We start from the raw sequence: 13,265 nt of genomic DNA on the forward strand, positions 1-13,265 counted from the left end.
CGTCATCTCTTTTTCTGTTTAAGGGATTTAAGGACAATGTCTATCGACAGAGAAGAAAGTATTTTGTGGATGTGGCCATGAGTTATAAATAGTAAGTACCTGTGTAACTGTTTTCGGCAACTTGTCACTGGCTGGTTAGAAAAGCACATGCTGTGTTAAACAGACCCACCTTCTCTTCGCTTTGACTTTTCCGAAGGCAGATAGGAACCATTTTTAAACACCCTCCAACTCTGTGGGCATTAAATACCAACACTGATGTTTGACATCTGTGCACAACTGTGAAAGAATGAGACCTTTGGGCCTCATGCCAAGTGCTACATTTTCACCATTGTGTTCACAGCTCCACAAAGGAGCCACTTTTGTCCACTCTGCAGGGCCCAGAAACTGTGTTTTCATTTTGCTTTTGATTTGAGTTTTCCGTAACCTCCCTCAATGTCTAGCGTCCCTAATGAAAGTAGGGAATTCAGCAAGAATGGCCAAAGGGCTCATGTGAGCAGCCGAAATGAAAAGAGATGTGTTTGCTTTGTGTGGAAAGGGAAACTTCCTGGAAATTGGAGAGTTTCAGACCCAATCCTGGTTGAGGGTGGGGAGGAAATGAAAGAACCTAAGGATTGGGGTGAGGACCGTGCATTGTGCATGGTATTAGATGGCCTTGACAGGGTACTGCGACAGGCGATGATGTAGTGTGTTGATTGCAGGCCGTGTCTAGAAAAATGGAGTATACAGTAGGCTTCTATGTATTCTGGTCACACCAATAAAACTTGTAGCCCATCATGGTGCTGCCTTTACTTTGTCTGGTATGTGATCAGCTACATAAATCTGTCATCAGGACAAAATATAAATCCTACCTGGCAGGAAAGATTCTTTCTTATTCTAGTTGAGACTAGGTGAGAAACTCAATTGTCCTGGGGCAAGTTTGTCCTTGGTGAGAATTTAGGACATTACATGTGTTATACAAGGTATCAGTGTTTCCTTCCCTCCCCCCCTCCCTCCTTCCTGCCCTCCTTCCTTTCTTTCTTTTTAAGGAATATGACACACAGGCGCTTAAGGCAAAAATGGGAGGATTTCATGCCACACCTCTGTTCGGGCCAGTCATTTGCTCATTTCTAACTTCCCCGGATGCTCCGGTGCTCTTCCTTTCCTCCTACCAAACCGCATGCATCCTTCATTCTTCCTCTAGTATGTTTTTAATCCTGAAAACCAGGACTACTTGGCACATGCTTTTCCACATGTGTCTTCTCCATTCTCATCTCTTCTGTTCCACGCAGCTCCTTGACCCTTTTTTAACTACTGTGACCTTCTACCCCCTCGCAATGTCAGTGTGCTGATGGCTTGTCCAGGCCCAAGCCCAACCTCCTGCCCCCTTAAGCCCTCAGCACTGTCTCTCTCTAACCTTGTCTTCCAGTGTTTCCCCGTCAGGTTGCCAAGACAGCACTCTGATGGCCGTGCTCACTTGTTCACATCAGGCCCTGATCAGTGGTCCTGAGTGTTAAGATGAGCTCCCCGCCCAGCAGCATGGCTCAGTGGTTGAGCAGTGACCTGCGAACCAGGAGGTCACCAGGTTCGATTACCAGTCAGGGCACATGTCCAGATTTCCGGCTCGATCCCCAGTGTGGGATGTGCAGGAGGCAGTCGATCAATGATTCTCCTCATCATTGATGTTTCTATCTCTCCCTCCCCCTTCCTCTCTGAAATCAATACAAAAATATTTAAAAAAAATAAAAAGACGAACTCCCCTAGGTTCACAGACCCTGCCTGTGGAACCAGGCCATGCCTGCAGAGGTGGGTCCTTAGAAAGGGGTGGGCAGGGCATGCCTTTGGGACCTGAGGGGACACAGTCAAAGCTCAGGGCTTGGCAGAGCCTTTTCCTTTAGATAAAAGATAGATGCAAATGTATTTCATATGCAGTATATTATATATATGGTGGTATATAAAGGATTTTGTTAGCATAGTGATCAAGGAGTTAGCTCAAATGTCATTTATTTCTTCTTGACAGAGCCCACGCTGGACAAAGACAAGCTGCTATTGTGATGACACTAATAGAATTGATATATATGAGTCAACCCGTTTTAAGAAGCATTGTTATGGGGAGTCCTTTGGCGTTAAAGGAAACATGTTTGTATAGAGAGGAGGGGAAACGGGCACATAGTAGAAATGATGGAGGACGAGGCTCTCAAAGTATTCACAAGTTTGCCTTTGCCATTTTCCCTTAGCGCAAGAGGGACACGGAGATGTGGTGTCTATTGGAAACACAAGTCAAAATTGGAGGCTGGAAATGGTGGAGATTTTATACAAAGGTGGGCTGGCTGGGGCCGGAGGGAGCTGCAGTATTCCAGGGTCCAGCCCCAGCTTACAAAGTGGGGCTGTATTCAGGGTCCAGGGCCTGATTCTCCGGAACCGAAGGTTCAGGAGGCCGAGGTAGGCAGGACACCGGTGAGTCATCATGTCACAGGGAGAAACTACTCCCATGGGACTCACGCCCGCTCCCTGTTGTCATGACACCAGAGAGGCCAGATGATAACCTGAAGGCTATTTTGGAGACACAGTCAAAGCAGAGGATATTTAAGAGAGTTTGGGATCCAAGACCATTGCAACCCTCTCCCCTGGACAGTGCTGACTCAGGCTGAGTGCCCAGAATAACATGATGGGAAACTGGGCCATTGGAGCCAGACTATCTGGGGCTGGAGTCCTGACTCCACGGCTTCCTCCTGGGGTGATCAACATCACCTCGCCCCAGTTTCTTCATCGGGGAAGAGTGTCTAACAATAGAACCCATCTCGCGGGGCTGGTGTAGGGACTATGAAAGGGAACCCATGGCTGTGCTTTGCACAGTGCCTAGCGCGTGATTTGTGATCATAACTGTCAGTTATTATTACATCCTCCCCTTTCCCTTGTCCACAGACTGTCTTCAGTTTCCAGGTGACCTATTGTTTAATTCTTTAGCTGTGTTAACACCATTGTTCTTGCTGCCACCTTAACAAATACTGTAGTTCAAGTGTCCCTGGAAGTAATCCTGGGAATAAAACTCCTTCGGTTTCCCACTTAAAGACTGTTGTGTCTACCGATGCGTTTTGTGCTGACCGACATCCTTCTTTGTGGAGAGATTTCATAGCGAGCAGTTACGTTCCCGTGTGTGTGTGTGTGGGAAGCTGCAAATACTGATAACAGATCGCCGGTTGCCTCGGGTGCTTCTTGTCGTGGACAGAGTGGGGAAGGTGCCCAGGGAGTGCTTCAGTCAGGGACTTGTGGGACGGAGAGAGAAAGCGGTCACTGCTTAGTGTCCGTCATGCCATCACTGCTGTGGCTTCTCCGGGTATGAGTTTGAGGATGGATACGGGCCAGCCATTTCTGTGTATGTAAATACATGTGTGTTTGTGTGCAAATACCTGTGTGTTTGCAAGCTGAGGGCAGGGCTCAGGCCTGTATTCAGGTGCTGGTCGGGGTGGGGCACAGGTACTAGCAAGTCCTAGTGGGGCCTGGGTCATCATCTCCAGCTTGCCACGCGGTAAGTGAGGTTTTTATTTTATTTTTTATTTTATTGATTTTTTACAGAGAGGAAGGGAGAGGGATAGAGAGCCAGAAACATCGATGAGAGAGAAACATCAACCAGCTGCCTCCTGCACACCCCCCACTGGGGATATGCCCGCAACCAAGGCACATGCCCTTGACCGGAATCGAACCCGGGACCCTCCAGTCCCCAGGCCGACACTCTATCCACTGAGCCAAACCTGTCAGGGCGAGGGTTTTTTTTTTTTTTTGAGATTTGCTTTTATTTGACAAAAAATAAAGCTACAGTTTCTGGTTGAAATAGATCTTTTTTTCCAGTGCTAATGGCTTTCTGAGTGAGCAAAGGAAAAAGATGTCGATACAATAATTACTTAAAATAAGCGCGTTTGAGTGGCTTCTGGCCGAGTGCTGGGATCTGATTTCCAAGCCAAAGCTTGAACCACAGGTCTGAGAAGCAGATCATTTGAAACTGGGTGGTGCTGGAAACCCCCAGCGCATGGGGTCCCTGCAAACATAGTTTGGTGATAAAATTAGAGACCAGTCTGACATGGGGAGACCAATTCAACTTCCTGTTGATAGTTCGTTAAGGCTTTCAGGACACGGAGAAGAAGTCAAATATATGGTCGGAAATATAGACAAAGACGGAGCAGAGATGATTTGGGGGGTGCCGTAGGGATTGGCGGGATGTCGTCTGAGGGGTGCACAGGGGAGGGAAGGAAAAGATATGAAGTACCGAATCATATCTATTGAAACATGGCCAGGAAGCCCTCTGGGGCATTTGTGTTGAATACTATATTTTCTGTGATAGTCTTGAAAGGATAAAGCCGGGGGGAAGAATCAGCACATGCAGAGGAAAGTGAAACAATTCCACTCTATGATGAGAAAACAGCAGGCTCGTGTCCGTATAACCATGAGCCTGAGAGAGGAGAGGGCCGGGGACCGTGCCAGCACACTGAGAACTATCCATAGGTGCCACTCAGGTGCGTCCCTGATTGACAGCGCTGCCGAGAAACACGATTGATTACCCAGAGGCCCGCTGCTGCCTGCAGACATGCCTGAGCGCTGTGGCCACGCGTGTCAGGAAGACCTAGCTGCCTCCCCAATAACGGCGGAGGAAGCATTCATTAGTGCAAATATCAGTCTCCCTAGAAGCCCTGAGAATGCAGGCCCTGGAATGACAGGGCAGTGTTTTAATATCATGTGTAATGGATGCGGGTCGCAGCCTGTCCTCCCCAACCCAAAGGAAAGAAATGCGAGTGTAAACAAGCACAGAGGACCCCGGGAGGAGATATGTGAAGCGCATACAGACTTGCAGTCACTGGCAATGGAAGTGCGTGGGGGGCAGATGGCATGTGGAGGAGGGGAAATGATGACTGTGATGTTGGAGCTATAGGTTTGTGTGATACTCTCCAGGTTTCTGTCATTGGCACCTTCATATTTTAAGCTTGACATTAGCTTTCCTGCATTTCTGTGGGTTTCACAATTGCTATATTGTTGGAGGAAAAATGAGTAATACAGGTGTTTTTTTTTTTTCTGGTTGACTAGAAATAAACAGATTTTTCTTTGGGGGCTATTATAATGATTATTCTCCAACAATATGCATGCATATTTAATTTAATTATATTAGTGGTGGTGGTGGTAGTGGGGGGGGCAGTAGTTATTTCAATCTATCGTACTCTCTTGGAAAGAGGCCCCGAGCTCTGACTTTAATATGCCCCTCTTGTTTGCTTAAATTGATTTTGAATATTACTGTGATTGTGTTTGGTTACGAATGTGCTTTCTCCTGGTTGAAATTAAGGTGGTATGTGAACCTCATATTCTTCTCATGGGGCTGCCTCCTTTTTGCTTTCCTTATTTTTTTTTTTTTAGTCCATGGAATCTGAAATGCAAATAAGTAAAAGCAAATGTCAGTGGGTAAGGTAAACAAGGGAGTTTCAACATGTCATAATTGCTTTAATTAAAGTTGGAAAATTCCCCAATTTTCCAAGGAAACTCATTTGATTTCAATTCCAAGGAATCCACCCTAGCTGGTTGGGGCATGGACCTCAGTTACAGGCTCGAACCTCAGCACTGGTTGGGCGCATGTGGGAGGCAACCAATTGATGTGTCTTTCACATCTCTCTCTCTCTCTCTCTCTCTCTCTCCCCTTCCACTCTCTCTAAAAGTCAATGGAGCCCACCAGCATGGTTCAGTGATTGAGTGTCGACCTATGAACCTGTAGGTCATGTTCGATTCCTGGTCAGAGCATATGCCTGGGTTGGGGGCTCCATCCCCAGTGTGGGGTGTGCAGGAGGCAGCCAATCAATGATTCTCTCTCTCATTGATGTTTCTATCTCTCTCTCCTTCCCTTCCTCTCTGAAATCAATAAAAAAATATATGTAAAAGAAAGGTCAATGGAAAAATATCCTCGGGTGAGGATTAGCAAAAACCAAAACAGAACAAAAAACAAACCCAGGGATCCAGATGGTTCCTGGACACTTCTCAGCCTCGGTGTTCTCTATAAAACAGAGATAACAGTGTCTCTCTGCCTCTCCCCTGGGAGAGTTTTAAGGATTAAATGAAATCAATGGAGCATTGCCATGCAGTGCACTTTACTATTAACTTTATCAAAACAATAATCGACACCTCCAGGCCAGAAGCCTGGGGTTTACTCAGACCCCTGACCTGCTTGCAAGGCTTCAGTTACTTTCTCCAATTTCTCTTTCAATCTGAGAGGCTGTGCGTGGAGTAATTAAGAGTTGTAGAAGTTACAGCTGGACTGCCGGGGGTGAATTCCAGCTTTATCACTGCCAGCCAAGGGACACCTGCAAGTTATTTGTCTTCTGTGCCTCAGTTTCCTCTCTCTCTCTCTCTCTCTAGCTCTCTCTCTCTCCCTCTCCCTCTCCCTCTTTCCCCTTCCACTAAGGAGAGTGATGAGATAAAATTAGAGACCAGTCTGACATGGGGAGACCCAGAGCCACCAGTGTCCTGCCTACGTCGGCCTCCTGAACCTTCGGTTACGGAGAATCAGGCCCTGGACCCTGAATACAGCCCCACTTTGTAAGCTGGGGCTGGACCCTGGAATACTGCAGCTCCCTCCGGCCCCAGCCAGCCCACCTTTGTATAAAATCTCCACCATTTCCAGCCTCCAATTTTGACTTGTGTTTCCAGGTCGAGCCTGCTGTTTTCTCATCATAGGATAACCCTACTTCTGCTTTAGAGGATTATTATAAGGGTTAAATGAGCTAATATACTAACAACACTTAGAATACTGCATAGGAAATGCTACTTTAAGTATTTGCTAATATTTTTATAACATTCGTTTTCTCACTTCATCCGATCTCGCCTTTTTCTCTAACATCTCCCAATCTTTTTATTACCTTTAATACCCTTCTCCACCACCTTGGCCAAGACTTTCTATAAGCCCTGAAGTCCGTCTGATTATTACACTGTATTAGTTATTCATCGCTGTGTAACAAACTACCCCCAAATTGAGCAGTTTAAAACAGCAAATACTTATTATCTCACAAAGTTTCTCAGGGTCAGGAATCGGGGAGCAGCGTGGCTGGGTGGCTCTGGGTCAGGGTTTCTCAGGAGGCTGGAGTCAGAGTGTTGACCAGAGAAGCAGTCATGTGAGGGCTGGGCTGGGCTGGGGCTGGGAGACGTTTTCAATTTGGTCACGCACATGGCTGTGGCAGGAGGCCACAGTTTCTGGCAACGTGGGCCTCTCCACAGAGCTGCCGGAGTGCCCTCAAATCAAGTGACCCAAAGAGATCGAGAAAGAATCCATCTAAACTCCTAATGAATTCTATTGGTTTCATAGCCCAACCCTGATATACTGTGTGAGGGGACTGCACCTGGGCATGAATACCAGCAGGTGGGGCTCACTGGGAACTGTCTTGGAAATCGGTGAAGACATACATTTAATTTGTGTTTGATATTATTTCTTTAAGACCCTCCCTAACTGCTCTTCCACAATGGGTGCTCATGCACTGTCTCTAGAACTAATCTACAGAAGGCAGGGCAGCATGGTGCAGCAGAAGGTGGCGCAGAATGTATAGGTGTTGGAGCTAGACAGAACTGGGTCTGAATTCCTGCCCTCCTCACAAGCTCTGCGGCCATGAGCATTGACCTAATCTCTCTGAGTCTCAGCGCTCTCATCTTAATGTGTACCTGGTATCATTGGGAGGATTAGCAATGATTACAGAGCCCAGATGCTGACTGGTGCAAGTGGGTGTGGAATCTATGATAATGTGATTATTATCATCACGGTTAAGTTGCTAATGGTTCCTTAGTTCCATATAACCATTTGTTAAGCTCATTTATACTGAGTAAAGGACTTTAAGGAGTGAATGAATTAAGGAATTTTTGGCTCCATGGTGGACTGGGTTAAAAAGGAGCTTTTCAAAAAATCTGTGTGTGTGTGTGTGTGTGTGTGTTTGTGTGTGTGTGTGCGCATGCGCGCCTGCGCATGCAGTTTCAGTTTCACGTAACTCATGCACACAGCTTGCTTCTTTAACCTACAAAGTGACCCTCTGCAAGGCCTTCCCAGATCAGCGAGTCTCAGCTACAGTTAGAGGGTCCAGGTGGGGGCTGCGCTGTGTGGGAGGCATCCCTGAATGGCTGATGGTGGTAGAAATGTTCACCATACTCGGAGCTCTTAGCTGGCTTATTTGGGTAGCTTCCTTCAGTTAAATTCTGTCCCCATGCTGGACCCGTGTTAAACGCATTGCTTATGTTTTCTCATTTAACCTCACACTAAGCCTTGGTGACAGGTGGCATTATCGTAACTTGGTTTGAAGGTGAAGAATCTGAGGTTTAGCGACATTAAGAGACTTGCAAAAGGTGACACAGCTGATTGTCATCCACATAAACACCAGTTGTTATTCCTTTAACTTCTCCAAAATCGAGCAGTAAATTGAACACTAGAAACAAAGCAAATATCTATAGTCCCAGGTTTATTTCCCAGATGACCAGAACAGTTTTAGAACAAGGTCACTCTCGGGGGTTTCCCGTGTGCCTCTCTGATGGGATCTAAACCTCTCCTTAGCGCAAGAAGCCAGATTGTTTTTCTTTCTTTTCTTTTCTTTTTTTGGAAGTGGCTGTAACACTTCACTTGCCATATGTGTTTTCATACACAAGTTGAAAATAACACTGAAACAACTAAGTAAGTGACTTGGAATTTTAAAGAGTCATTCTCTACACAGAATTCTCAGCATATCTGAGATGCATCGTTCTTTTTTTAAAAAAAATATATTTTATTGGTTTTTTACAGAGAGGAAGGGAGAGGGATAGAGAGTTAGAAACATCAATGAGAGAGAAACATCGATCAGCTGCCTCCTGCACACCCCCTACTGGGGATATGCCCGCAACCAAGGTACATGCCCTTGACCGGAATCAAACCTGGGACCCTTCAGCCTGCAGGCCAACGCTCTATCCACTGAGCCAAACCGGTTAGGGCAAGAGATGCATCGTTCTTGTATGTATTTGATACACTTGAGATTTTATGCAGCCAGGACGCAAACCAGCCCTGTCTGGCTCCAAGGCCAAGTGCTGTCTCTCGTGGAGTGGGTGGGACATCTGCCTGGCCCTGGCCGGCGGCCCACCTCCTCGCCCTGCGCAGCAATTATGCTCCCCTCTCAGGCCCTGTGCTCCCCGCCTGCTGGAAGCCTGACCCTCGTGGGGTATATCATGGATGGAAATAAACACAGCTGGGCCGAGGCTTGAAAAACAATGTTAGAGATTTGTCTTTCTCTGGCTTTTTCTAGTTGCTAGCCTATTTATTTCTTGATTTTTTGATTGACAAAATTGCACCCTTTGAGATTCATTTGCTCTGAGGGTAGGTACACAGCTAAACAGAGACTAAAACAAAACAGCCCCAAATGGAGACTAGCGTATTTGAAAAGTGCAATCACCAGCCCAGCAGGCACATTCAATTTGGGTGAACTTGTGAATATTCCACTCAGCGCCATTACAGAGGGAGCATTCTCTCATTCAACAGGGAATGGTGATGAGAATCTAACCTCCTCTCCCCATCAAAGCAGAGAAGGGCATTTCCCCCCTGCTACCCGCCTTCCTCTCCCCACAGCCCCACAGACCACATGCTGTCATAACAGAGCCCTCTGGGACTGAGATTCAGCAATATGCCATGCATTTTAAGATGCTGGATAGACACAAATGATGGAATGGATGAGCCTTGGAATAAACGTATTGGGCTCCTAAGCCAGCGCCTCACTTCTCAGGAGATCTTCTCAGTTTCCTCTTTTCCTTAGATGACTCGGCAGGAGTCAGCCACAGGTTGACAAAGGAAAGGAAGGAGGTGGGTGATCAGAGACAAAGGTAGGCTCCCTCGAGTAGAAGTGTTGGGCAGATATTGGGTAGAGCTGTTTGCTGCTCTGTCAATGACCTCCCAATGCTCAGCGTTAAAACAACTCTCACAGCTGGAAGGTTTTCTGAGGGAAAGGGGGTCTGGAGGCCTACACTGGCCAGGAAAGGACCAGGTGCTGGGGCCTGCGGACTGAACCAGCAGGCGCAGGGCACCACGGACAGGCAACGTGTGCCCTGAGCTGGAGTTGACCGGCACTTTCATACGTTAGGTTTGGGGAAGGAAGATGTAAGTTCTGAAAGATTTACATTGGCTACAGATGAGGAGGGTGGGCGGGAAAAGGGGAAGCGGGGCAGTTCTAGGCTGGATGCATGGTCTGTAACAAGGAAACATTTGCTACTTTTGATGGCTCGTAGGCAGCAGTCGTGACCATTCACCCGCAAGCAGGGTCCGGCGTCTAGTGGGCGGCTAATCGACGGCCTGGAGGGTGACACAGAACTCCCACAGGCATTCAGGAGTGTGAGCAGTCTTTTGTCAGTTGTTCCACAGCTACTAACTGGTTAGCAATTCTTGTCTGTTTCTTACCCTCCGCCGTGCTGTAATTTAATGTAGGACGCCTCAGAATTTTTCTCTTGTTACCAGTTCTGTGCATATTGGGGCTTCCAGGTAGCTGTGACGATTTAGCTTTTGTTTGGGCTGCAGGATTACCATTCATTGCGGAGTTTTTTCCTAGGAGGCATTTGCAATTATTGCAACTTGCAGAAAAATAACTGGGGTGGCTCCACCTCTGCACCTTTCCAGAAATTTTCGTTGACCTTAGCATTTCTCATTTCATGCGAGAAGAGGCATGATTTATGGGTCCTGCTTGGTTTCAGAATGTAGCTTAAAGGAATACATTACTAACAGGAGTCCTGAGTGCTACATTACCTATTTTTAGATAGGCGAATCTTAATTGGAAACAAAACAAATAGAAGGCAGAGGAAGAACGAAAGGGAAAAGTTATGCTTTCTTAACAGGGAAAAAAAAACTTAACTGGGGGGGTCGTGGTTGCAAGTTTTTATCTTTAATGACATTTTCCTCATCAGTTTCTTGAATTGTGGGCTTTATTGTGTTGTGGGTCCAAGGTTTAATTTTTTTTATCTTCTCTGTCTTTTTGAGAAGAGGCACCTTAGAAGGCAAATATGTTTTCTTCTCGACCGAGCTAATTTTATCCCATTTCATTATCCTCCATTGATTTGCTTTCCCGGGTTTTGAATGAAGCTGAGATATATGTGGCTGTTTGGGTACTTTGTGACTCCTGCGTAAACACTAGCTGTTGATACTTTAATTTCTTTGAAATGGAGCGGTAAATTGAAAAGTAGAACAAAACCAAATAGTTGTAGTATTGGGGTCATTTCCCAGACGACTAGAATAGTTTCCGAAGAAGGTCACATTAGGGGTTCTAAGAGAATCTAAATATCGTTCTCTGCCCAAGGCCACACCCTTTCTTAAAAAAAAATCGGCATAGCAACTTCTATTTGACACAGGTGGAATCAATCAAGTTGAAAACAAGAGCAACAGAATTAAATGGCTTGGGTTTTTAAAAAGTTATTCTGCTCCACAGAATTCTCGGTGTACACGAGTTCTTGTAAGTATTTAAACGATCAGGCTTTATGGGAGAACCATTTTCATGCCGAGCGTTTCTCACTACCCGAGGTTCAGCTCAATGGCGGGAAGGAAGGGGGCCTGAGAGTCGCAAAGAAAAACAAAAGGGAAAATTGGTTTGAAAAAGGTTTCTCCTTTTCATGTTGGGGGCTTGATGGGTTTGTTAGATGTGCATAAATGCCTCCGTGGGATGTTGTCTGATGACAGCATGGCTCCCACAGCTGTGAGAAACATGAACACAGTAAGGCCGGGTATTACTGACAAGGCCAGAAGCTGCACCAAATTCTAATGTTTCACAGAGAACGAGGTCTGAGTATTTTTACGGTAGAATGATTTCCACGAACTTGAAAGATTAAAATTACTTCCACAAGTCCTGTCCAAGACCTGAGTGGATTTACCCGAAAGACTGCTGCTTTGTCATCTCCAGACCTATTTCTGGCCCTGCAGGGAAGTGATGAAATTTTATTCATTTCTGTACACCCGGAGGAAGAGACCCAATTATACTGAGTACCCGTTAGCTACTGGCCCAGGTGCTTTACTGAGGACATGTCTTTGGATCTGCTCAGTGTTGTGCAGTTGTCTTATTCTCCTCTGTGTCAAATGAGGAAGCAGAGGCCAAACTCCATGCAGGATACCATTAGGTACTCAGTCCCTGACAGGGAGGCGTATTGGTTGAGTGGGATCTCTAGAGCTAGTCTTCCAAATTCTGAGTCCTTGCTATGCCAGTTACTAGCTGATTGATCTTGGGAAGATTACCAAGCCTCAGTTTCCCAACCATAAAATGGGGATGCACACAGTCATTTAATCCGCCTAGAAGGTGAGCAGCATATGCCATAATCCATGTCCTGTGCTATTATATTATTGTTGTTATAGTTAAATGGATGAATGAATGAGTGAGTGGATGCTATTGTTAGGCCATGAACTGTAGAATAACTGCATTCCCACATCCACCCCTGAAAGAGGTGGGGCCCGGTAGTTAGTAACATTCTGTCCCTGTGTGTCCAGATGCAAGATGTATGGGATTGGAAGTGGGCTCTGGGAGAACCTCACCTGGGTCTCTTCACCTCCGTGGCCTGAGACTGTTGACTATGGGGCTCGGCTACAGTGTTTGGACAGGTTCAAGCCTTGGACTGAAGGGAGGGCACAGTCCTCTCGTTGCCACGTGCAAGTCCCAGCTTGGAGGGCAGAGCCTTCCCAGCACAATTATAGCCAACAGCTATAGTTGTAAGCTTGAACCTATGGTCTGAACACTTGGCCCCACGTGCCTGTGTGATAGAGTTCAGGTGCATGTAGTTGAGTAGGGTTGAAACCAACAAGAATGTTGTAAACATCTTGGTCACGCCCTTACTTTGTCTCATGGCATCAGCTATAAAATAAAGACACGGCTTGTGGGCGCTGGCGCTGTCCATCAGAGGGGCAGCATCCCACCGAGACCCAGCTTTCATTCTCTTGTCTGTCTTTTCTAAGCCTTTCATCGCCCCCACTCAGGGTCACTGAACCAGGCTGAGCTGGCATGAGTATGCCATGGCCATGCTGGCTCCCCACATATGACGCCCGACCAGGGACTGAGTTCTGGGACCAGGGACTGAGTTCTAGGGCCAGGGACTGAGTTCTGCGACCAGGGACTGAGTTATGAGGAACAGGGCCTGAGTTCGGGGCTCCCCACCTATGGCGCCCGACCAGGGACTGAGTTCTAGGATCAGGGACTGAGTTCTGAGAACAGGGACTGAGTTCTAGGAACAGGGACTGAGTTCTGCGACCAGGGACTGAGTTCTAGGAACAGGGACTGAGTTCTGGGACCAGGGACTGA

At 46.7% G+C, this 13,265-nt stretch overlaps 1 protein-coding gene across 2 annotated transcripts in view; it reads left to right on the plus strand.

Annotated features, from left to right (window-relative positions):
* Positions 1-13,265, plus strand: part of TPH2 (tryptophan hydroxylase 2) — a 109,813-nt gene that overhangs the window by 21,581 nt on the left and 74,967 nt on the right. For both annotated transcript variants that reach the window (XM_014531692.1, XM_014531691.1), the window contains one exon: positions 24-91. In XM_014531692.1, the coding sequence (XP_014387178.1) occupies positions 24-91 (68 nt within the window). The remainder of the gene's footprint in view (positions 1-23; positions 92-13,265) is intronic.

The sequence above is a fragment of the Myotis brandtii genome, unplaced genomic scaffold, assembly GCF_000412655.1.
Source record: "Myotis brandtii unplaced genomic scaffold, ASM41265v1 scaffold82, whole genome shotgun sequence".
In the NCBI taxonomy this organism is placed as follows: domain Eukaryota; kingdom Metazoa; phylum Chordata; class Mammalia; order Chiroptera; family Vespertilionidae; genus Myotis; species Myotis brandtii.